Genomic DNA, 22283 nt, shown 5'->3' with positions numbered 1-22283 from the left:
TGACCCCAAAAATCTGAGTTTATTGTCCTAGGACAAATGGCTTCCCAGCCTCCTAGCCCGCAGCTTCGCTCAGTTTCAGAGCCCCTCGTTCCCATGCTGGGGGCTCCACGTGTAAGGGTCTGGCTGAGCTAGGGGGTGGAGTGGGGTAGGTCTGCATCCTTTGCTTTTATTCTACAAAAACAGAACACTCAGCAAAGGATCTTTGGGCAAGGGAGGAAGGAAGGGGCTTACAAGGGTCTGAGTTTACAAAACAACAACAAAAGCAAGCAGCCTCAAACCCTACGATCCAGCCTCACGCCTGAGCAGTCTTCCCGTATGAGCTGAGGGCCTCAGGTGGGTGATGTCCGGGTTAAAAGCTCTGACGTCAGGCTCCAGCTTTCCTCAGTTTGGAAGCCTGCCAGGGGTTCAGCCAGTTGGGGGAGGGTTAGGGGTGGTGGGCCCTGAGTCACAGGTGGGTCTTAGGTCCTCTGAAGGCTCAGTGGGCAAGGCCTGGAGACCTGGATCTGCAGGGGCGTGGCCTGAGGACCTCAACCCATAGGATCCTGGGGGCGGGGCCTGATCCAGAAGGGCGGGGCCTGAGCCCAAAGGGGCAGGGCCGACCCTGGTCCCTCAAACAGGACAGGAGCGAGAAGTCAGGGGGCGGGACCTAAGCCTCAAGGGGCGGGATCAGACCCCCTAAGGGGCGGAGCCTTGCCTTGAGGGGCGTGGCCAGCACCATCAGGCTGCTCAGCAGCGGTGCCTGGTCATCCAGGAGCTGAACCTGAACTTCGAGGGAAGTGGCCTATGCCCTCGGGATCTTTGGGGCGAGTCCTGGTCCTTCGGGGGCGTGGCCTTGGCCCGTCTGGGCGGGTCCTGGACCCCTGGGATCCGCAGGGACGCGCCCACGCTCAGGCCCGCGGAGGCAGCGGCTCCACCTTGAGCCAGAGCCCATTCTCCGTGCGCAGGATGAGCTCCGGCTTCCGCCGCACTTTGCGCGTTCGGTCCACGCTCAGGCGGAAACGTAGCAGTGTTAGTGCCACAACCACGCGCAACTCGGCCATGGCGAAGCTCTGTCCGATGCAATTCCTGGAGGAAGAGGGGACAGGGCTCAGGACCAGCTTCTGTGTGAGCACTGGTCCCTGGGCGTCACATGCCTCCTTCGAAAATGAAGCAAGCATCCTCGGCTGGGTGAGGGTTAAAGTGAAACCCCACGCTGGGTGAGGGTTAAAGTGAGACCCCACGAATCGCTCAATTAATGTGACCTTGGGGTTGAGTGTCTGAATCCCGGTGCAGCCTCTTACTAGCTGTGTGTCCTGGATACATGGCACCCCCTCTGAGTCTCAGTTCCTTCATCTGTAAAAACGGGGACAAAGGCATCATAGAGCCAATGGGAGCGTGGGAGCCCAGAACTCAGGGTCTGACACACCGTTGGTGCTCAATACCCAGGATGCTATTGCAGAGTCTGATTTGGGGGCCTCCTGGCGCATTGGGGAGAGGGTGCTGGGTTTTCAGAAAGGACGCCTGGGTGCCATCTGATCTCTGCTCCTGAGAGGTACATTCCTGACCTTTCCCTACCTCTGTTCCTCCACAGCTGGCTTGGACTGGGGGAAATAGAGGGGTTACCTGGGTCCTGCAGAAAAGGGCACATAGGCCAGTGGAGAGCGCTGCTGTGGGTTGTCCGGGTCAAAGCGGTAGGGGTTGTACACCTAGGGAGGAACAGCCTGGAGATGAGTCTGGGGGCTGCCCCAGACATCCCAGCCTGGCCCCCTTCCCTGAGCCTCTGGGGGTCAGTAAAGATGGATGGAGAGCACCCCAGGGCCACCTCTTCCATTGCACCTTGCACTTCCTGCAATGCAGCCACACCTGCCTCCTTCTTTTGTTCACACGCACCAGTAAGATTCCACCTCAGGGCCTTTGCACTTGCTCTTTCCTCTGCCTAGAACAGGTTTCTCCCTGATCCTTCAATCCCTAAGGTCTCAGCTCAAACATCTCCTCGGCAAGGCCTTTCATAACTACTCGAGCTAAAGTGCCCCTCCATCTGTTTTTCTTTTTTTTTTTTTTTTTGTTTGTCTGTCTTTGTTTGTTTGTTAGAGTCAGAGTCTCATTCAGGCTGGAGTGCAGAAGCGCAATCATAGCTCATTGCAGGCTGGGCACGGTGGCTCATGCTTGTAATCCCAGCACTTTGGGAGGCCAAAGCAGATGAATCATCTGAACTCAGGAGTTCAAGACCAGCCTGGCCAACATGGTGAAACCCCATCTCTACTAAAAATACAAAAAAATTAGCCAGGCCTGGTGGCACACGCCTGTAATCCCAACTACTTTGGAAGCTGAGGCAGAAGAATCTCTTGAACCCAGGAGGTAGAGGTTGCAGTGAGCCAAGATCGCACCACTGCACGCACTCCAGCCTGGGTAACAGAGCAAGACCCTGTCTCAAATAAATAAATAAATAAATAAATAACCATAGCTCATTGCAGCCTCAAACTGCTGGGCCCAAGTGATCCTCCTGCCTCAGCCTCCTGAGTGGCTGGCACTGCAGGTGTGCATCACCATGGCTGGCTAACTTTTTTTTTTTTAGAAATGGGGTCTCACTGTGTTGCCCAGGCTGGGCTGAGCTGGAACTTCTGGACTCAAACAATCTTCCCATCTTGGTCTCCCAAAGCACTGGGATTGCAGACATAAACCACCACATTGGGCCAACTTTTTCCTTTTTGGTAGAGATAGGGGTCTCGCTGTGTTGCCCAGGCTGGTCTCAAACTCCTGGGCCCGAGTGATCCTCCCACCTCAGCCTCTCAAAGTGCTGGGATTACAAGCGTGAGCCATTGCACCTGTAAACCGGAACTGGCGCAGTTTTTCTTTCTTTTGTGCATGTATCAATACCCAAAATCTTATTTATTTGTTTATTGTCTTCCCCAAAACTTCACTGTGAGCCCTGTAAAGGCAAAGACAGTATCATCCTCTATTTTCAGAGCCCAGCACACACTCTGGCACACAGTAGGTGCTCAATAAATATTTTCTGCCCTAATGAATTAACAATGAGTGGGTGAATAAATGGCTAAATGTGGAGTGGGGAGGGGTGTGCACACTCAGGCCCTGCAACCAGCCCTGCTCTCTGGCTCCCTGGGGCGCAGGGGAGGGGAGGACCTGAGGGCAGGGAGGACTGGGGCAGGCACTCACCTTGGAGTCAGGCCACACTGTGGGGTTGTGGTGGGTTCCATAGATGCTGACCAAGCAGATGATTCCTGTGGGGAAAGATGGGATCAGTGGGGCCAAGGGGAGCCAGGGTCTCCTCCAGAAACATCCCCCTATTTGGGTCTCCCTGGAGCCATGATGTTCCCATAAGCCATCTGCCACCACCTTCTGTCCATCCTTCTCTAAAAAATTCTGCTGCCCCATCCACTCTTCCCACCTTTCCCTAAGAGGACCCTGTCATCTTCTTTCTGGCTGCCACGCTGGCCACATAGGGATCTTTCTTACATGCAGATCTGACATTGCTCCTCTTCAGCTCAAACACCTACCTTGGCTCCCTGCTGCCCCCAGGATTGAGTTCAAGCGCCATCACCTGGCACTCAAGGCCTTTCACAATCTGCATCCCGAGGCTCTACTCCATAAACATGCTCACTCTTTCACTTCCACACTCCAAGCCTCACCTCCCACATTCCCTCCTCCAGGCAGCCCTCCCTGCATTCCTCTCCATATTTGAGCTACTCCAGCCCCTGTCTCTCCCTTTAGACCATTCCTGATTCCATATGCCTGGGAATGTCTGCCCCCTGCTGTATCTCCCCCAGAATGGGCAATACTCAAAACCTGAGCCATGGTTCCTAGTATCAACCAAGACAGGGCTTGGTCTCCAGGGAGTAACTGGCAACTGAATGAAACTGACCCTCCCCAACTGCACCCTCACAGGCCCATCCCTGCGACACTGCCTCCTTCCTTTCCACCTGGACTCACCCGGCTCTATCTCCCTGCACACACAACTGGGTTTCCTCCAACACCCCAGAAGCAACAGGCACACAGAGAGCTACCCCATCTGCAGGGATAGTGCACCTGGGGCAGGCATGACCAGGCCCCTGTGGACAATAGAGCAGCCACATCATTGGAGGCAGTGCACCAGCAGCAGGGGGAACATGGCAGGCACCTTTGGGGATGATGCGCCCATCTGGGAGCTTGATGTCCTCCGTGCATTGGCGAGAGACAAGAGTGACAGGTGGGTACTGGCGCAGGCTCTCCTTAATGCACATAGTTGTGAAGGGCAGCTGAGTCAGATCGTCCCTGGGGAGAATGGAGATATAACTAGAGGCCGAGCCACCACGACACCACCTCCCTGAAACACACACACACACACACACACACACACACACACTCTCAGGGGCAGCTGGGCAGGAAACCAGTCCAGGATTTTAGGCTTGCCCCAACTTCTGCCATTTACAGTTGTCTCATGCACAGGTGAGTAGTACTAATACTTAGTATTTTTTGTTTTTTTTCTTTTCCTTTTTCTTTCTTTCTTTTTTTTTTTTTTTTTAAGACCGAGTTTTGCTCTTGTTGCCCGGCTAGAATGTTGTGGCGCATCTCGGGTCACTGCAACCTCAGCCTCGCAGGTTCAAGCAATTCTCTTGCCTCAGCCTCCCGAATAACTGGGATTACAGGCATGCGCAACCACACCCGGCTAATTTTTGTATTTTTAGTAGAGATGGGGTTTCTGCACGTTGGCCAGGCTGGTCTCAAACTCCTGACCTCAGGCGATCCACCCACCTTGGCCTCCCAAAGTGCTGGGATTACAAGAGTGAGCCACAGTGCCCGGCCAGTACTAATACTTAGGATGCAAAGTATCTGAGCACTGACTGCTCAGAACAGCACTAGCACTGGGCCTTCTGGTGGGCCCAGCATTAAGCCTTTAATTGATGAATTAGGTGGAGGTCCAGGGGCACCTAGGCGAGGTGCCAGGACAGCCAAGTGGACTCAGGGCAACAGCAATATGCCGGTTTATATGGTCCATTTCTGTACTTTAAAAACTGCGGCAGGACAGGTGCGGTGACTCTCGCCTGTAATCCCAGCACTTGCGGAGGCTGAGGTGGGCGATCGTCTGAGGTCAAGAGTTCAAGGTCAGTCTGGCCAACATAGCAAAACCCCATCTTTACTAAAAAACACAAAAATTAGCTGGGTGTGGTGGCGTGCACGTGTAGTCTCAGCTACTTGGGAGGCCGAGGCAAGAGAATTGCTTGAACCCGGAAGGTGGAGGTTGCAGTGAGATGAGATTGCACCACTACACTCTAGCCTGGGCGACAGAGTGAGACTCTTGCTTTAAAAAATAAAAACTGGTGCAGGCCAGGCATGGTGGCTCATACCTGTAATCCCAGCACTTTGGGAGGCTGAAGCAGGTGGATAACTTGAGCCCAGGAGTTCGTGACCAGCCTGGGCAACAAAGAGAGACCCCATCTCTACCAAAAGTTAAAAAATTAGCTGGGCATGATGGCACACACCTGTGGTCCCAGCTACTCAGGATGCTGTAGTGAGCTATGATCATGCCACTGTACTCTAGCCTGGGCCACAGTATGAGAGCCTATCTCAAAAAAAAAAAAGAAAGAAAAAAAGAAAAAAGAAAAGAAAAGTGCATTATCTCCTTATAATATTATTTACTTAATATTTTTTCCTTTGGACTTTAGGGCCCAAAATTGGGCTAATGATAACTCTTGGTTCATGTTCTAGATTAGATTAGTTTCTTTAAATTAACAGGTTCTCTTTCTTTTTTGATGGAGTCTTGCTGTTTCATCCAGGCTGGAGTGCAGTGGCGCGATCTTGGCTCACTGCAACCTCCGCCTCCCAGGTTCAGGCAATTCTCACGCCTCAGCCTCTCAAGCAGCTGGGATTACAGGCACACACCAATACGCCCAGCTAATTTTTGTATTTTTAGTAGAGACGGGGTTTCACCGTGTTGCCCCGGTTGGTCTTGAATTTCTGGCCTCAAGTGATCCACTCGCCTCAGCCTCCCAAAGTGCTGGGATTACAGGCATGAGCCACCGCACCTGGCCCAGGTTCTCTTTCAAAGAAACTTTATGGCTGGGCACAGTGGCTCACACCTATAATCCCAGCACTTTGGGAGGCCAAAGTAAGAGGATCACTTGTGCTCAGGGATTTGAGACCAGCCAGGGCAACACAGCGAGTCCCCATCTCTTAAAAAAATGTTAAAAATTAGCCAGTTGTGGTGGCACACTCCTATAGTCCCACCTACTCAGGAGGCTGAGGCAGGAAGATTGCCTGAGCCCAGGAGTTTGAGGCTGCAGTGAGCTGTGATTATGCCACTGCACTCCAGCCTGTTTCTTAAAAAAAGCAAACTTCATGTTGCTATAAAGGGCAAACAGCATCCCTGGCATAAAGGTATTCATCCATACAAACACCTCTGTGAAAGCAGTAGTGTGTTACTAAATTGTGGCTATACACCAACTCCCGCCCAACTCTCTCAACCTGAGACATCTTCTCCATTGGTTAAAAAGGAAGATTAGCAAAGTGTTCAGGACACAGTAGCACCCCACTGAGCATGTCCCCCTGAGGCCATAAGGCAAAAGGTTGAAATAGAACCGAAAGGAACCTCCTCACTGTGTAAGTTGATGTTATTTAATGTTGTGGCTGTTTTCCTTTTCTTTTTTTTTTTTTTTTTTTTTTGAGACAGGGTCTCACTCTGTCACCCATACTGGAGTGCAGTGGCATAATCTTGACTCACCACAGCCTCCACCACCTGGGTTCAAGCAATCTTCCCACCTCAGCCTCCCAAGTAGCTGGGACTACAGGCACGTGCCACCCCACCCAGCTAATTTTTGTATTTTTTTTGTAGAGACAGGGTTTCATCATGTTGCGCAGGCTGGTCTCAAACGCCTCAGCTCAAGCAATCCGCCCCTCTCGGCCTCCCGAAGTGCTGGGATTACAGGCGTGAGCCACCACACCCAGCCGAATCCTGTGTTTTCTCTTCATCTCCCAGAATCAGCTCTACATAGCGTGAATCTGGTAGAGACTGGATTATGTGTTCTGATTCTCCACTTCCTCCCTGAATTAGAATTATATACCTGTACCCTTTGTCATATGATTCTTCAGTGCCTTCTGCTCAGGTGAGTGGAGTATATGTCTTGCCCCATTCATGCTGGGCTTGGTCACGTGACTTGTTTTAGCCAATGCAATCCTCTAGTGCAAGCAGAGCTTTTGTTTTTCTAATTTTATTTATTCACTTATTTTATCTTTTTTTTTTTTTTTTTTTGAGACAGAGTTTCACTCTTGTAGCCCAGGCTGGAGTGCAGTGGTGCAATCTCAGCTCACTGCAACCTCCGCCTCCCAGGTTCAAGTGATTCTCCTGTCTCAGCCTCCCGAGTAGGGGGGATTACAGGCGCCCACCACCATGCCTGGCTAATTCTTGTATTTTTAGTAGAGATGGGGTTTCACCATGTTGGCCAGGTTGATCTCAAACTCCTGACCTCAGGTGATCCACCCACCTCGGCCTCCCAAAGTGCTGGGATTACAGGAATGAGCCACCCCACCCGGCCCAAGCAAAGCTTTTAAATTTCATGGCTTTTTGTGCTTCTGGAATCTGCCTTGAGAAGAACACAACCCAGGGTAGCCTCTGGTCCAAAGAGAACAGAAAGGGAGTATATGAAGCAGATCTGAACCCAGCTCTTAGTTTGAAGCAACTCCACTCCACTCAGCCAAGTCGAGCAGCAATTAGAGTAACGAGCAGACAAGGGCAAGAAATGTGTGCATACAAAAGCAAGAAATGCTTGCTGTAAACCACTAAGTTTGGGAGCTGTTCGTTATGCCACGTTATTGCAATAATTGCTGACTAGGACACTTTGAGAACTTCTGCATTATGAGGCGGGCATAGGCACTATCACCACCCCCATTTTGTAGTTGAAGAAATTGCAATTCAGGAAGCTAAAGTGGCTTGTCTGAGGTCACACAATCAGTAAGTGGGAGAGCAGAGGCTTACACCCAAGGCTCTGGCCTCAGCCTGCCCCCTCCATTCCCCTGACCCCACACTCACCACTCCAACTCCTCCAGCTCCCGGCCTTTCATGACTTCCTGAATCTCTTCCCGGCATTTCTCCTGGTATTCCGGATACTTTGCCAAATTGAACAGCATCCAAGAGATCCCACTGGATGTTGTGTCGTGACCTGCAGGCAGATGAGGGTATCTGAATGGAGGCTGCCTGAAGAAAGCAGAGATGCTATCTACCGACAATGATGCCCCTTCCTGCCCTCCTCCAGCCTCACCCCACATCCTCACCCTCAAACATGAAGGTGTCTGCCTCAGCTCGGATATCCTCGTCTGACAGTTCCTTTCCATCTTCATCCTGGAATGGGCAGTAGAGAGTGCTCAGCCCACTTCATCCCACCCTCTACATCCTAGGGGCTCCTCAAAACTCAGATATCTCCCCCGCCCCATCTTTCTTTTTTTTTTTTTCTGAGATGGAGTCTCGCTCTATCACCTAGGCTGGAGTGCAGTGGCACAATCTCAGCTAACTGCAGCCTCCGACTCTCAGGTTCAAGTGATTCTCGTGCCTCAGCCTCCTGAATAGCTGGGATTACAGGCACATGCCACCACTCCCAGCTAGTTTTTGTATTTTTAGTAGAGATGGAGTTTTGCCATATTGGCCAGGCCAGTCTCGAACTCCTGGCCTCAAGTGATCTACCTGCCTCATCCTCCCAAAGTGCTGGGATTACAGGCGTGAGCTACCATGCCTGGCTCCCCTCTCTCTCTTAAGGCAAGCTGTGGGGGGAACTATTCCAGGAAGATGGAAGTATGCAACTTGTCTAATAAAGATGGAAAGTGCCCACCATGGTGGCTCACACCTGTAAGCCCAACACTTTGGGCGGCTAAGGGTGGGAGGATCACTTGAGCCTAGGAGTTCAAGACCAGCCTGGGCAACATGGTAAGACCCCATTTCTACAAAAAAAATAATTAGCCAGGTGTGGTGATGCATGCCTGTAGTCCCAGCTACTGGCGAAGCTGAGGCAGGAGGATTAAGCCCAGGAGATCAAGGCTGCAGTGAACCATGACTGCATCACTGCACTCCAGCCTGTGTGACAGAGCAAGACCCTGAGTGAGAGATGCTGGTGAGGTTGTGGAGAAACAGGAACGCTTTTACATGGTTGATGGGAATGTAAATTAGTTCAACCATTGTGGAAGACATTGTGGCAATTCCTCAAAGACCTAGAACCAGAAATACCACTTGGCCCAGCAATCCCGTTACCGGGTATATAACCAAAGGAATATAAATTATTCTATTTTAAAGATACATGCACACGTAGGCCGGGCGCGGTGGCTCATGCTTGTAATCCCAGCACTTTGGGAGGCCGAGGCGGGCGGATCACAAGGTCAGGAGATCGAGACCACGGTGAAACCCCGTCTCTACCAAAAATGCAAAAACAATTAGCCGGGCATGGTGGCGGGCGCCTGTAGTCCCAGCTACTCGGAGAGGCTGAGGCAGGAGAATGGCGTGAACCCGGGAGGCGGAGCTTGCAGTGAGCCGAGATCGCGCCACTGCACTCCAGCCTGGGTGACACAGCAAGACTCCGTCTCAAAAAAAAATGATACATGCACATGTATGTTCATTGCAGCACTATTCACAATAACAAAGACATGGCATCAACCCAAATGCCCATCAATGAAAGACTGGATAAAGAAAATGTGGTACATATATACCATGGAATATTATGCAGCCATAAAAAGTAACAAGATTATGTCCTTTGCAGGGACCTGAATGGAGCTGGAGGCCATCATCCTTAGCAATCTAAGGCAAGAACAGAAAACCAAACACCACATGTTCCCACTTATAAGTGGAAGCTGAACAATGAAAACACATGGACATAGGGAGGGAAACAACACACACTTGGGGCCTATCAGGGTGGCAGGAGGAGAGAGAATGTCAGGATAAATAGCAAATGCATGCAGGGCTTAATACCTGGGTGATGAGTTGATAGGTGCAGCAAACCATCATGGCACATGTTAACCTATGTAACAAACCTGCACGCCCTACACATGTATCCTTGAACTTTTAATTTAATTAAAAAAAATTTTTTTGAGACGGAGTTTCTCTCGTTGCCAGATTGGAGTGCAGTGGCACAATCTTGGCTCACTACAACCTCTGCCTCCCGGGTTCAAGCGATTCTACTGCCTCAGCCTCCAGAGGAGCTGGGATTACAGGTGCATGCCACCACGCCCGGCTAATTTTTTTTTTTCTATTTTTAGTAGAGACGGTGTTTCAACATGTTGGCCAGGCTGGTCTTGAACTCCTGACCTCAGGTGATCCTCCCACCTCAGCTTCCCAAAGTGCTGGGATTATAGGGATTATAGGCATGAGCCACTGCGCCCGGCTTATCCTGGAACTTTAAATTAAATTTTTAAAAAGCAAGGAAAAAGAAAAGAAAGATGTAAAGAGGGACAGAAAGTCAACAGTGAGGAGAAGAAGGGAGTTCATATTTCTTGAGCAGCCTCTAACACCAAGCATCCCACTGGATGCCTGACAACCTTGTGATCAGGTTTTATGATCACCGTGGTATAAATGGAGAAACTGAGGCTCGGGAAGAAGAGTCATATGACTAAGGTCAAACATCCACTAAGTGACAGAGCCAGGGCTGGAATCCAGGACTATTTGAATCCAGAACCCAAAAGGTCCACAGACACACCAATGAGTGACCATACAAGTGTCTCATCTCTTCAAGGTCATGTATTTCTTTTTTTTTTTTTTTTTTGAGATGGAGTTTCACTTGAGTGCAATGGCATGATCTCAGCTCACTGCAACCTCTGCCTCCCAGGTTCAAGTGATTCTTTTGCCTCAACTTCCCGAGTAGCTGGGATTACAGGTGCGTGCCACCACGCCCGGCTAATTTTGTATTTTTAGTAGAGATGGGTTTCTCCATGTTGGTCAGGCTGGTCTTGAATTCCTGACCTCAGGTGATCCACCTGCCTTGGCCTCCCAGAGTGCTGGGATTACAGGTGTGAGCCACCACGCCCAGCCCAAGGTTATGTATTTCATTTTTGCAATTGTGATGAGCTGAATGGTTCCCTGCCCACCCCCCCTCTGCTAGAATCCATAAGTCCTAACTTCCAATACCTCAGGCTATGACCATGTTTGGAGAGAGGTCTTTGCAGAAGTAATCAAGACAAAATGAACTCATTAGGGCAGGGTCCTAATCCTTATACAAAGAGATAAAGACAGAGACAGGCAGAGAGGGAAGATGATGCGCAGACATAGGGAGAAGACAGCCTTCTGCAAGCCAGGGAGCAGGGCCTGGAACAGATTCATCCTTCAGGGGTCTTAGAAGAAACCAGCCGTGCAGATACCTTGATCTTGGACTTCTAGCTTCCAGAACTGTGAGAGAATAAATGGCTGATGTTTAAGCCATTTAGTTTGTGGTACTTTGTAATAGCAGCCCAAGAAAACTTACCCAGTGAGTCTTACATGTTCTGACCCCATCCCAGACCCATGTGAATTTCTTTTTGTTTTGAGCATGTGTGTTGTTTTGTTTTGTTTTGAGACAGAGTCTCGCTTCTGTTGCCCAGGCTGGAGTGCAGTGGCACCATCATAGCTCACTGCAGCTTCCAACTCCTGGGCTCAAGCCAGACTCCTGCTTCAGCCTCCCAAGTAGCTGGGACCATAGGCATGTGGCACCATACCCAACTTATTTGTTTTTCGTAGAGACAGGGTCTCCCTGTGTTGCCCAGGCTGATCTCCAATTCCAGGGCTCAAGTGATCCTCCCACCTTGGCCTTCCAAAGTGCTGGGATTATACGTGTGAGCCACCACGCCTAATGGAGTTTTAACATTTATCATTTTACATGCAATTCCTGGGGAGGCCATCCTGGGCAGGGCTCCACCCTCCAGGGCCCAGCCTCACCCTGGCCAGGAGCAGCACATCAATGAAGTCCAAGGTCTTCCCCTGCTTGGTCTTAAGCCAGGCCTCGGCCCCCTGCTGACGCAGTGCCCGCCGCCGTTCCTGGATGACTTCAGTGGTGAAGTGGTGCACCATGTCACAGGCCTGCCGGAACCTCCGCCCATCCGCCGAGCGGTAGTAAATGAAGTCGAGGTAGTGGTGCAAGCGATACTGGCGCCGGACAGACAGAGCGCTCAGTTCAATGATAGCGGAGATATAATCACTCATCTTCCTGCCAAGGAGAAGGGGATCCATGAGTATAGCCCCTTCCCCTAGCACAGCACAGCCATGTCTTGGCTAAGATAAGCCTCCTCTCCCCGTTGAATAGATAACAAAGAGAAGCCCTATATTAACCCTATTTTTAAATTTCATTTATTTATTTTTTTAGATAGTGTCTTGCTCTGTCACCTAGGCTGCAGTAGAGTGGCACAATCATAGCTCACTGCAGCCTTGAACTCATGAGCTCAAGTGATCCCCCAGCCTTGGCCTCCCAAAGTGCTGGGTTACAGGCCTGAGCCACCACACCCAGTCTCAGGTATATTTTTGAACAGGCCCAAAGAGGGATAAAGACTTTCAACATAGGGATAGTAATTGTAGCATCACTAAAACTAAATGGTTACACTCCTCAGCATGGGAGAAAATATTTGCAAACTGTATATCTGGTAAGGGATTGGTACCTAAAATAAATAGAGAATTCTTAAAACTTATTTTAAAATGGGCAATGGATATGAATAGGCATTTCTCCAAAGAAGACAGAAATTTCCAATGAGAATGTGAAAAGATACTTAACAGCACTGGTCACCAGAGAAATGCAAATCAAAACCACAATGAGATACTACTTCATCCCACTAAGGTGACTAAAATCAAAACTTATAATAGCAAGTATTGGGCTGCACCCCAGCCTGAGCAACAGAGCAATATCCTGTCTCTAAAAAGCAAACAAAACAACAACAGCAACAAAAAGCGTGTGTTAGTGAGTATGTGGAAAAACTGGAGCTCTCATACATCACTGGTTGGGAGAGCAAAATGGTACAACCACTTTGTACCGTGTTGAAACCCACTGAAATAAAGTTTAGCAGTTCCTCAAAACGTTTAAAATGGAATAACCATATGACCCAGCAATTCTGCTCCTAGATATATAGCCAAGAGAATTAAAAATGTATGTTCACACAAAACTTTGTGCATGAATGTTAATAGCAGCATTATTCATGATAGTCAAAAAGTGGAAACAATATCCATTGATGGGTGACTGGATAAACAAAATGTGGTATTATGTGGTAAATGAAATATTATTCATCAATGAAAAGAAATACATAACCGATACATGCTACAATATGGATGAGCCTTTAAAACATTATGCTGGGTGAAACAAGCCAGACACAAAAGTCTGTATGATTCCATCTGTGTGAAATATCCATAACAGGCAAATCTATAGAGATAGAAAATAGATTAGTGATTGCCTAGACCTGAAGGAGAAAGGGAAGGGCACGGGTTGCTAAAATGTATGAAGTTTCTTGGAGTAAGGGGAGGATTGATGAAAATATTCCAAAATCGATTATAGTAATGGTTGCACAACTCTGAATATACTAAAAGCAATTCAGGTGTATTCTTTAAATGAGTAAATTGTATAGTATGTGAATTGTGTCTCAACAAAGCTATTATTTTTTAAAAACTAACAGGTGAAGCAGGCTTGAAGGGAGCTGTCCTCAGTCCTAAAGTGGGCTTGTTTTCATGCACTTATTGCAGTCTGTCGTTTTCTTGTTTATTTACTTGTTCATGGTTACTGCCTGTCTTCCCACTAAAATGGAAGTTCTAGAAAAGCAACATCTTGTCTTTCTCGTTGAATATGGTGTTCCCAGCACCTAGTTCAGGGCTGGCACTTACTAGGCACTCAGTAAATATTTCTTGGATGAATTAATTATTTAATTTCTAAGACAATCTCTGCCTTATCCAACTGGAACGTGCCCCTATAATGCCTAGAGTAACGAAGTCATTAGCTTGTTACTGAGGACCTACTATGTGTTGCAAGCTTTGCATTAATTATCTCCCTTATTCCTTATGTCCCCACTTAGACTACAAACTTCACAGAACTGTGACTGTCTGTTGTTCCCCACCCTGTCCTCAGCAGCAATATCATGGTGCCAAGCACATAGTAGATGCACAATGAATATTTGATGAATGAATGAATTAATGAAGCAAGGCATTGGTTATTTGATTCATTTACTCAACAAATATTCTCTGAGCATCAGCTATGTGCCAGGGCAGTGCTACATCATTTTATCCTTAAAGCATCTCTCAGAAAGTAAGAGATTGTCATCATTTTTTTACAAACAAGGAAACTGAGCCTCAGAAAGTGGGGAGGACACTGTCCAAAGACCACACACTCTTCATAGTGGAATGAAAAAATACTAACATTTACTAAGCGCCTACTTTATACCAAGCCGTTGATTCACATTATCTCATTTAATTCTCACACAACGACTATGGGGAAGGAATTATGATGCCCATTTTTTTTATTAAAAAAAAGTGAAGCTCAGAGAGATGGTCAGTTTCCTGGAACCATATGGCCCATCCGTGGCAGAGCTCCCACAGGCCAGAGTTGTCTAAAGCCTGGGAGTTCCCTTTCTCCTGCCACCATCTTGCCCCTAGAGCAGCTGGCTCCATCTTCCCAAGAAGGGTCACACTCACTCTTGGCAGTTGCTGTTGTAGCTGAAGACACATTTCTGAAGACTGTCCAGGGTCATGAGGCTGATATGCTCAAACATATCAAGGGAGACCACTGAGCCCTCTGCCAGATGCCGCCATTTAGCCTGGAAAAGAGATACATGGTGAATGTGCATGGAAACCACAGAGAGGGAGTCAGCCTAACAAGGACCCGACTGCGTTTTCACTACAAGCTCATTTTATAGATAAAGTCAGTGAGGCCTCCTGACATCACATGGCTTGCCCACGCATGAGTTGGAGCCTGGACCAGCCTCACTCCCAGGACACCCTCTTCCCACAAAGCCTTAGGACTCACATGCATAATGTCAGTGCACTGGTTGAAGATCTTCATGTAAGGCTTCAGGATGTCAAAGTGGAAGGCGGGTGTCAGCAGGCGACGGTGCCGGCTCCACTTGTCACCTTTGCTGAGCAGCAGCCCATCCCCTGGGCCCAGAAGACTGAGGTTAGGGACCTCTCCTGTTACTCTGAAACCCTCCAAGGAACCCCATGCTCTTCCCTCTCTTCTCTAAAGCCCCAGCCCCAGCCTACCCACTGGGCACTCACCTAGCCAAGGTTTTAGGAAGCCATAAAAGAGGTCATCCTTGGGGGCGATGGCAGCTGTGGAGGGCAAAGGGACAATGATGACTCAAAACAGAGTTCTTTTTTTTTTTTTTTTTTTCTTACGGAGTCTTGCTCTGTCACCCAGGCTGGAGTGCAGTGGTGCGATCTCCACTCACTGCAACCTCCGCCTCCCAGGTTCAAGCAGTTCTCCTGCCTCAGCCTCCTGAGTAGCTAGGATTACAGGTGCTCGCCATCGTGCCCGGCTAATTTATTTGTATTTCTAGTAGAGACAGGGTTTCACCATGTTGGCCAGGCTGGTCTCAAACTCCTAACCTCAAGTGATCCACCCACCTCAGCCTCTCAAAGTGCTGGGATTATAAGCACGAGCCATCGTGCCTGGCCTCAAAACAGAGTTCTAAACCTTGACCTTTGTTTATGACTTCCTTTGGCCTCCTCAATGGGGTCTGACCTCCCACTGTATTCACCCAGTCCATCCTCCACACCTACCCGATAAAAATCCTTATAAAACACTGATCTGAACATGAGCCTCCCCTGCTCAAACACCTCCCATGGCTCCCCATTGCACTTGTAAAAAGTTCAGGCTCAGCCTGGCATTGAAACCCAATTCCATCTGGCCCCTGTATGCCTGTCCCGCCACCTCATCCTTCAACATACACCAGATAACCCTATTCTCATCGCATGCTGTGGATCACCTCTGAACCTTTGACCAGGTTGAGCCGTCTATCCAGAATGGCCTTCTTCACCTGAGTCTTCCCCTAATCCTCCCCCCTTTTTTTCTGCCAGCTCAGGCCATCTGAATCACACCTCCTGTGCTCCCAGCCTCCAGCCTCACCCTCTCCAGTGTGTCCCTCATGAATGGCCCCAGGAGACTCTCATCTGACTATCAGATCTGGCCATGTCCCTTCCTGCTCACACACCTGTCACCCTCACACACCAGCCCATTTGCAAAGCCCTGAATGATTTGCCTTTGTCCAAATCTCTCTCAAGACACCTCTGTCTTCCACCCCCCATTCAACATCACAGAACTAACACCACGTAACTTTTTTTTTTTTAAGATGGGGTCTTGCTCTGTCACCCAGGCTGGGGTGTGTGGTGAGATCATAGCTCACTGCTGTCTCCAATTCCTGGATTCAAGCGATCCTCCCATCTCAGCCTCCCGAGTAGCTGGGACTACAGGCATACGCCAGCATACCTGGCTAATTTTTTAATGTTGTGTATAGACAGGGTATCGCCATATTGCCCAGGCTGGTCTTGAACTCCTTAGCTCAAGTGATCCTTCAAGTTCAGCCTCCCAAAGTGCTGGGATTACAGGCATAAGCCACCATGCCCAGCCACACCACAGAACTTTTCTCAGCTCCTTAAAAAGACCACGTGCTCTCTCTTCTCTGAGACTTTCCACCAGCTGTTCTCTCTGCCCCAAACACTCTTCCCTCATCCTGTATGAGAATTTGAATGCTTCTCCCCACCCCTGACCCGCAGTCACTCTGGATTGTATCCACTTAGTTACAAGCCCCCTAAAAGGAGGGTTCATGTTGATTACTGATATATCGTGCTAAATAAATTTTTATTAAATGAATAAATAAGTCAATCCAAGGATGGATGAATGAAAGAATAAATGGATGGATGGATGAGTAGAGGGACAGATGAGTACATGGATGGATGAATAAGTGGATGGATGAATAGCAGATGGATAGATGGTGGGTGGGTGGATGGATGGATGAATGGATGGATGGGTGGATGGTGGATGGTTGGATGAGTGGATGAATGAATGAATGAATGAATGAATGAATGAGTGGATGGATGGATGGATCCTCCTTCTATATACTGAACAGATTTGGGGCTGAAGGGGCAGAGGCCCAGGAAGGAAGTATCTGAAATTCAAGTGATATCACTTTTACCTGAATGTGACTCAGCCACCTACACAGACACACTCCCTAGGAATTGGCCAATTGCATACACAATCATCGGCCCACTCATCCTCCGATTCATCACACCTCTTCTGCTGCCTTTCTGTGCCCAACCCAAGCTGGGTGATGCTGGGGACCCACAGATGGCTCAGCTCTATGCCCTCCCTGGAGGAGCTCCTGAGTGGGGCAGGAAAGGGAAGCAGAGGCACACCATGCAATTACCAAGAAGGTAGAAAGTGTGCTAGGTGCTAAGGAAGGCTCAGAAAAAGGGCTGTTGGAAGTCAGGGCAGGCTTCCTGGGGGAGGCAGCATTGAAGAGGAAAGCAGGAGTCTAGTCACTCCTCTCCTCTCTGCACTCTGGACTCCAAGATAGGCTCTACGGGGATCTTTCTGACACTCAGATCTGGTCAATAGCTGTCTTGTTCAAATACTTCCCATGGCTCCCTATCACTCTCAGGGTAAAGTACAAGTTCATTCACTTTGCTGTCCAGTTCCTGCTTAACTGTCAGTCTCATTTCCTATTCCCCCCAACACATCACCTTCACTCCAGCCACCCTAAGTCACCTGAATTCCCTACAATTTTCACACATCTGCATCATGGCACTGGCAGGACCCTCCATCTGGGACTCCTTCTCTGGCAAACTCCTAGGCATCCTTCAAGGCCCAGCTTCACTGACACCTACTCCAGGAAGCCTTCTCCAAACCCCCTTCTCAGCTGAACCATTGCTCTCTCATCCTCAGGTTCCTTTTCCACTCCAACTCTGACCACAATGCCAGGAAAGTCTGTGTCCACGTTCCTCACCAGTTTTCCCCTCTAGCAAAAAGGAGATGGTAGGCCAGGTGCAATGATTCACACCTGCAATCCCAGCACTTTGGGAGGCAGAGGCAGGAGGATCACTTGAGCCCAGAAGTTCAAGACCAGCCTGAGCAACACAGCAAGACTCTGCCTCTACAAAAATGTTTTTTAAAAAGAAAAAAAAAAGAGGGAGAGATGGTAATGCCTACCATGGATGAGACGGTGTACGAAATACCCCCACGTGGTGCCAGCATGGAGAAACTCATGCTCAGAAAGCTGCATATCACTATGTTTGAGAGCTTGGGTTCTGGGCCAGCCAGGTCTGGGTTCAAATCCCAGCCCTGCCACTAACTAGATATGTAAGCCTGGACATGTTACCACTGCCAAAGGAGAAAATAGAACAATCTTGCCTCATGGCATCCCTATAAGACTCAAAAGCTCTTGTGTTCCTGGCACATGGTAGATGCTCATTAAATACGCGCGTAGGTAAATGAATAATTGACCAACTGTTGGCTATTTTTATTACTATGGTTAAAATGATTATTTATTGGCATCAAGAACTTGTGAGATAAATAGTTGGGTTTCCTGTTAGTAGAAAATTAATGTACACCCTCTGTGGAGAACAGCAAGGTGGCTCCTTAAAAAGTTAAGTACAGAATTCCATATGACTCGGCAATCCTACTCCTAGGTATCTACCCAAGAGAGAAATGAAAACATATGTCCACCCCAAAACTTGAACACATATGTTCATAGTAGCGTGATTCACAACAGCCAAAAGGTGAATGGATAAACAACAAAAAAAAATCCATACAGTGAAATGAATTCAGCCCTAATGACCAACCTGGACAACATAGCAAGACCCCATCTCTATAAAAATAAAAATAAAAATTAGCTGGGCATGGTGGCGCGTGCCTGCAGTTCCAGCTACTCAGGAGGCTGAGGCAGGAGGAGAATCACTTGAGCCCAGGATTTCAAGGCTGTAATGAGTTATGGCTACACCACTGCACTCCAGCCTCTGGGTGACAGGGTAAGACCCTGTCTCAAAAAAAAAAAAAAAAAAAAAAAGAATGAAACTGATTCCTACTACAACGTGAATGAACTTCAAAAACATTATGCTGAGTAAAAGAAAACAGACACAAAAAGATCACGTTTTATGTGGTTCTCTGTCTATAATGTACCCAGAATAGGCAAATCCATAGAGACAGAAAGCAGATTCGAGGTTACCAGGGGATGGGAGGAGGAGGGAAATGGGAAGTGATTACTCAATGGGTACAGAGTTTTTTATGGGGTGACTAAAAATTTTGAAGCTGGAGAATACTGGTGGTTGCCCAACATGGTGAATAAACTAAACACCACTGATTGTTCACTTGTAAATGATTAATTATATGTTACATGAATTTCACCTCCATTTTAAAAAGATGATATAAAAGCAAGCTACAATTATATGTCTATATATCATCACGTTCTCTATAAGGCATGGTTACCTACTTTCTCATTAAAATTTCCTAGTCCAAAGGCGCATAAGATGATGGGGAAACTGAAGCTCCAACAGGAGCTGGGCCCTCCTCCGGGCTCAAGGGCTGTGTAGCTCCAAGCTCAGAACAGCAAGCTACTCCCAGGTGTGGCACCAGGAGGTCCTGATCCAGGGTGGAGTCTGTGACTGGAGCCTGATCTGTGTAATTCCACGTGGGGGCACCCTGGGGCCAAGAGGCCTCACTCCAGGCTGACCCACAGCCCCACCCTTTTTTCCATCCTGGAGTTCCCTATCTGGCTTCTCTGGCGGGGTACGCAGAACATCCCCTCCCTCCACTGGATGAGGGGAGGGCAAGAGGCTTAAGCATCTACTACATGCCAGCCCCTGCTGGGGCACTACTCCTTGGTCTGTTTGGAGTCTCAGAACCAGGCAGGATGGTGCTCAGGAAACTGATGCTCTGAGGGGGAGGAGGAGGGAGGAGGAAGGAGAAAGAAAAAGGAGAGGCCAGGCGCTGTAGCTCACGCCTGTAATCCCAGCACTTTGAGAGGCAGAGGCGGGAGGATCACTTAAGTTCCAGAGTTCAAGACCAGCCTGGCCAATATGGTGAAGCCCCGTCTCTACTAAAAAAAAAAAAAATACAAAAATTAGCCAGGTGTGGTGGTGCACACTCGTAGTCTCAGCTACTCGGGAGGCTGAGACAGGAGAACCACTTAAACTCAGGAGGCAGAGGTTGCAGTGAGCTGAGATCATGCCACTGCACTCCAGCCTGGGTGACAGAGTGAGACTCTGTCTAAAAAGAAGAGGAAGAAGAAGAAGGAGGAGGAGGGGGGGATGGGTGGGAGGAGAAGGAGAAGGAAGAGAAGGAGAAGAAGGAGAAGAAGAAAGAAGTAGAAGGAGGAGGAGAGGAAGAAGAAGAGAAGGGAGGAAGGGGAAAGAGGAGCAGTAGAGAGAGAAACAGAAGGAGGAGGAGAAGAGGGAGGAAGAAGAAAGGGAAGGAGGAAAAGAGAAAGAAAAACGTATATTAAAAAGGCAGAAGAGAACCCTTACTAATATCTATCCATATTATTTTTTTTTTATTTTTTTAGAGACAGAATCTCACTCTGTTGCCTATGCTGGATGCAATGGCACAATCATAGCTCACTGCAGCCTCAACCTCTTGGGCTCAAGCAATCCTCTTACCTCAGCCTCCTAAGTAGCTGGGACTACAGGCACGCACCACCACACCTGGCTAATTTTTTAAATTTTTTGTAAAGATAGGGAGGGTCTTGCTCTGTTGCCCAGGCTAGTCTTGAATTCCTGGGCTCAAGTGATCCTCCTGCCATGGCTTCCCAAAGTGCTGAGACTGCAGGCATGAGCCACTGCACGTGGCCTCTTATCCACATTATATTATTCAGGCTTCACAACTGCACCCATTTTACAGATCAAAACCTGAGATCCAGAGAGGCTAGATAAATGGCTGGGGTCTCACAGCAAGCAGGTGCCAAGGCCAGAATTTGAAGCCAACCCACCTCAGTCCTGGCCCAGGTCTCTTCCCACAAGTTGGTATTCATCCCTCAGAAGAGTCACTTCTCCCTCCCAAGGTCTAGGTTTTCCCCTTAGTTCAATGGAGATCGTCATCCCTTCACAAGTGTAATAACGGGAGACAACAAGGCATTGAGAGGGAATAGCTGCGGAAGGGGAAGATGGCAGCTTCTTTCACAGCTCCTGGGTGGCAGCCCTGGAGATGGTCCCCAGATGCGTGTTTGTAGAGGCAAAGCTGGGACAGAGATCCTAAAATTCCTGGAATCTCCCACTTTTTTTTATTTTTAAGGGACTAAATCTTGCTCTGTCACCCAGGCTGGAGTACAGCAGTGGTGCAATCAGAGCTCACTGCAGCCTCCAACTGCTGGGTTCAAGCAATCCTCTCACCTCAGCCTCCTGAGTAGCTGGGACTACAGGCATGCACCACCACACCCAGCTAATATTTTTAAATGCTTTTGTACAGATGGGGTCTTGCTAGATTACCCAGGCTGGTCTTAAACTCCTGGGCTCAAGTGATCCTCCCATCTCAGCCACCCAAGTAGCCGAGACGACAGGTGCACATCACTGCCACTGGGTAATTATTTATTTTTTTCGAGAGACAGGGTCTTGCTATGTTGCCCAGGCTAGTCTCAAACTCCTGGCCTCAAGCAACCCTCCTGCCTCAGCCTCCCAAAGTGTTGGGATTACAGATGTGAACCACCATGCCTGACCTACTGGAGCTCATTGGTTCATTTGAGAGTGAGTTCTCTCAGATGTCCCCTGATACCTCTGGAGGTGCCCAGGTAATATGGTTTGGCTGTGTCCCATCTAAATTTCATTTTGAATTATAATTCCGATAATCCCCATGTGTCATGGGAGGGATCCGGTGGGCGGTAATTGAATCTTGGCGGCGGTTATCCCCATGCTGCTGTTCCCATGATAGTGAATGAGTTCTCACGAGATTTGATGAATTTCCCCCTTTTACTTGGCACTTCTCCTTCCTGCTGCCATGTGAAGAAGGACGTGTTTGCTTCCCCTTCCGCCATGATTGTAAGTTTCCTGAGGCCTCCCAAGCCCTGCAGAACTGTGAGTCAATTAAACCTCTTTCCTTTATAAATTACCCAGTCTACGGTAGTCCCTCATAGCAGCGTGAGAACTGACTAATATACCAGGTACACAAGGCCACACTGAGGACCCAGAGTCCCGCTCATGAGGAAGATAGAGCTGGACACAGACACACCCAGGTCCAAAGTGTTAGGACTGAGAATAGGTCTGACTGGGAAGGCAGGGAAAGATTCCTGGAGGAGGCGACCATTGGAGCTGGGTGTTGAAGGCTGAGCAAGAGCTTGCCAAGCACACTTGGGAGTCTCACATCTTGGGATAGGTGTGGACTGCACGAGGAAGAAGCAATTCTTCCACATCTCCCTCCTTG

The 22283-nt window shown here is 48.7% G+C and overlaps 1 protein-coding gene across 1 annotated transcript in view; it reads right to left on the bottom strand.

The window, feature by feature from the left end:
* Positions 1 to 22283, bottom strand: part of LOC116479441 (ultra-long-chain fatty acid omega-hydroxylase) — a 44309-nt gene continuing 22026 nt past the window's right edge. Inside the window, exons 5-14 of the mRNA XM_032171543.2 lie at positions 15158 to 15211; positions 14910 to 15037; positions 14579 to 14700; positions 11855 to 12122; positions 8242 to 8308; positions 8000 to 8129; positions 4115 to 4248; positions 3154 to 3218; positions 1603 to 1685; positions 1 to 1065 (exon numbers count right to left, since the gene is read on the bottom strand). Of these exons, the coding sequence (XP_032027434.1) occupies positions 888 to 1065; positions 1603 to 1685; positions 3154 to 3218; positions 4115 to 4248; positions 8000 to 8129; positions 8242 to 8308; positions 11855 to 12122; positions 14579 to 14700; positions 14910 to 15037; positions 15158 to 15211 (1229 nt within the window). The 3' untranslated portion in view covers positions 1 to 887. The remainder of the gene's footprint in view (positions 1066 to 1602; positions 1686 to 3153; positions 3219 to 4114; positions 4249 to 7999; positions 8130 to 8241; positions 8309 to 11854; positions 12123 to 14578; positions 14701 to 14909; positions 15038 to 15157; positions 15212 to 22283) is intronic.

The sequence above is a fragment of the Hylobates moloch genome, unplaced genomic scaffold, assembly GCF_009828535.3.
Source record: "Hylobates moloch isolate HMO894 unplaced genomic scaffold, HMol_V3 SCAFFOLD_12, whole genome shotgun sequence".
NCBI lineage: Eukaryota > Metazoa > Chordata > Mammalia > Primates > Hylobatidae > Hylobates > Hylobates moloch.
This window is presented reverse-complemented; position numbering and strand designations above follow the sequence as displayed.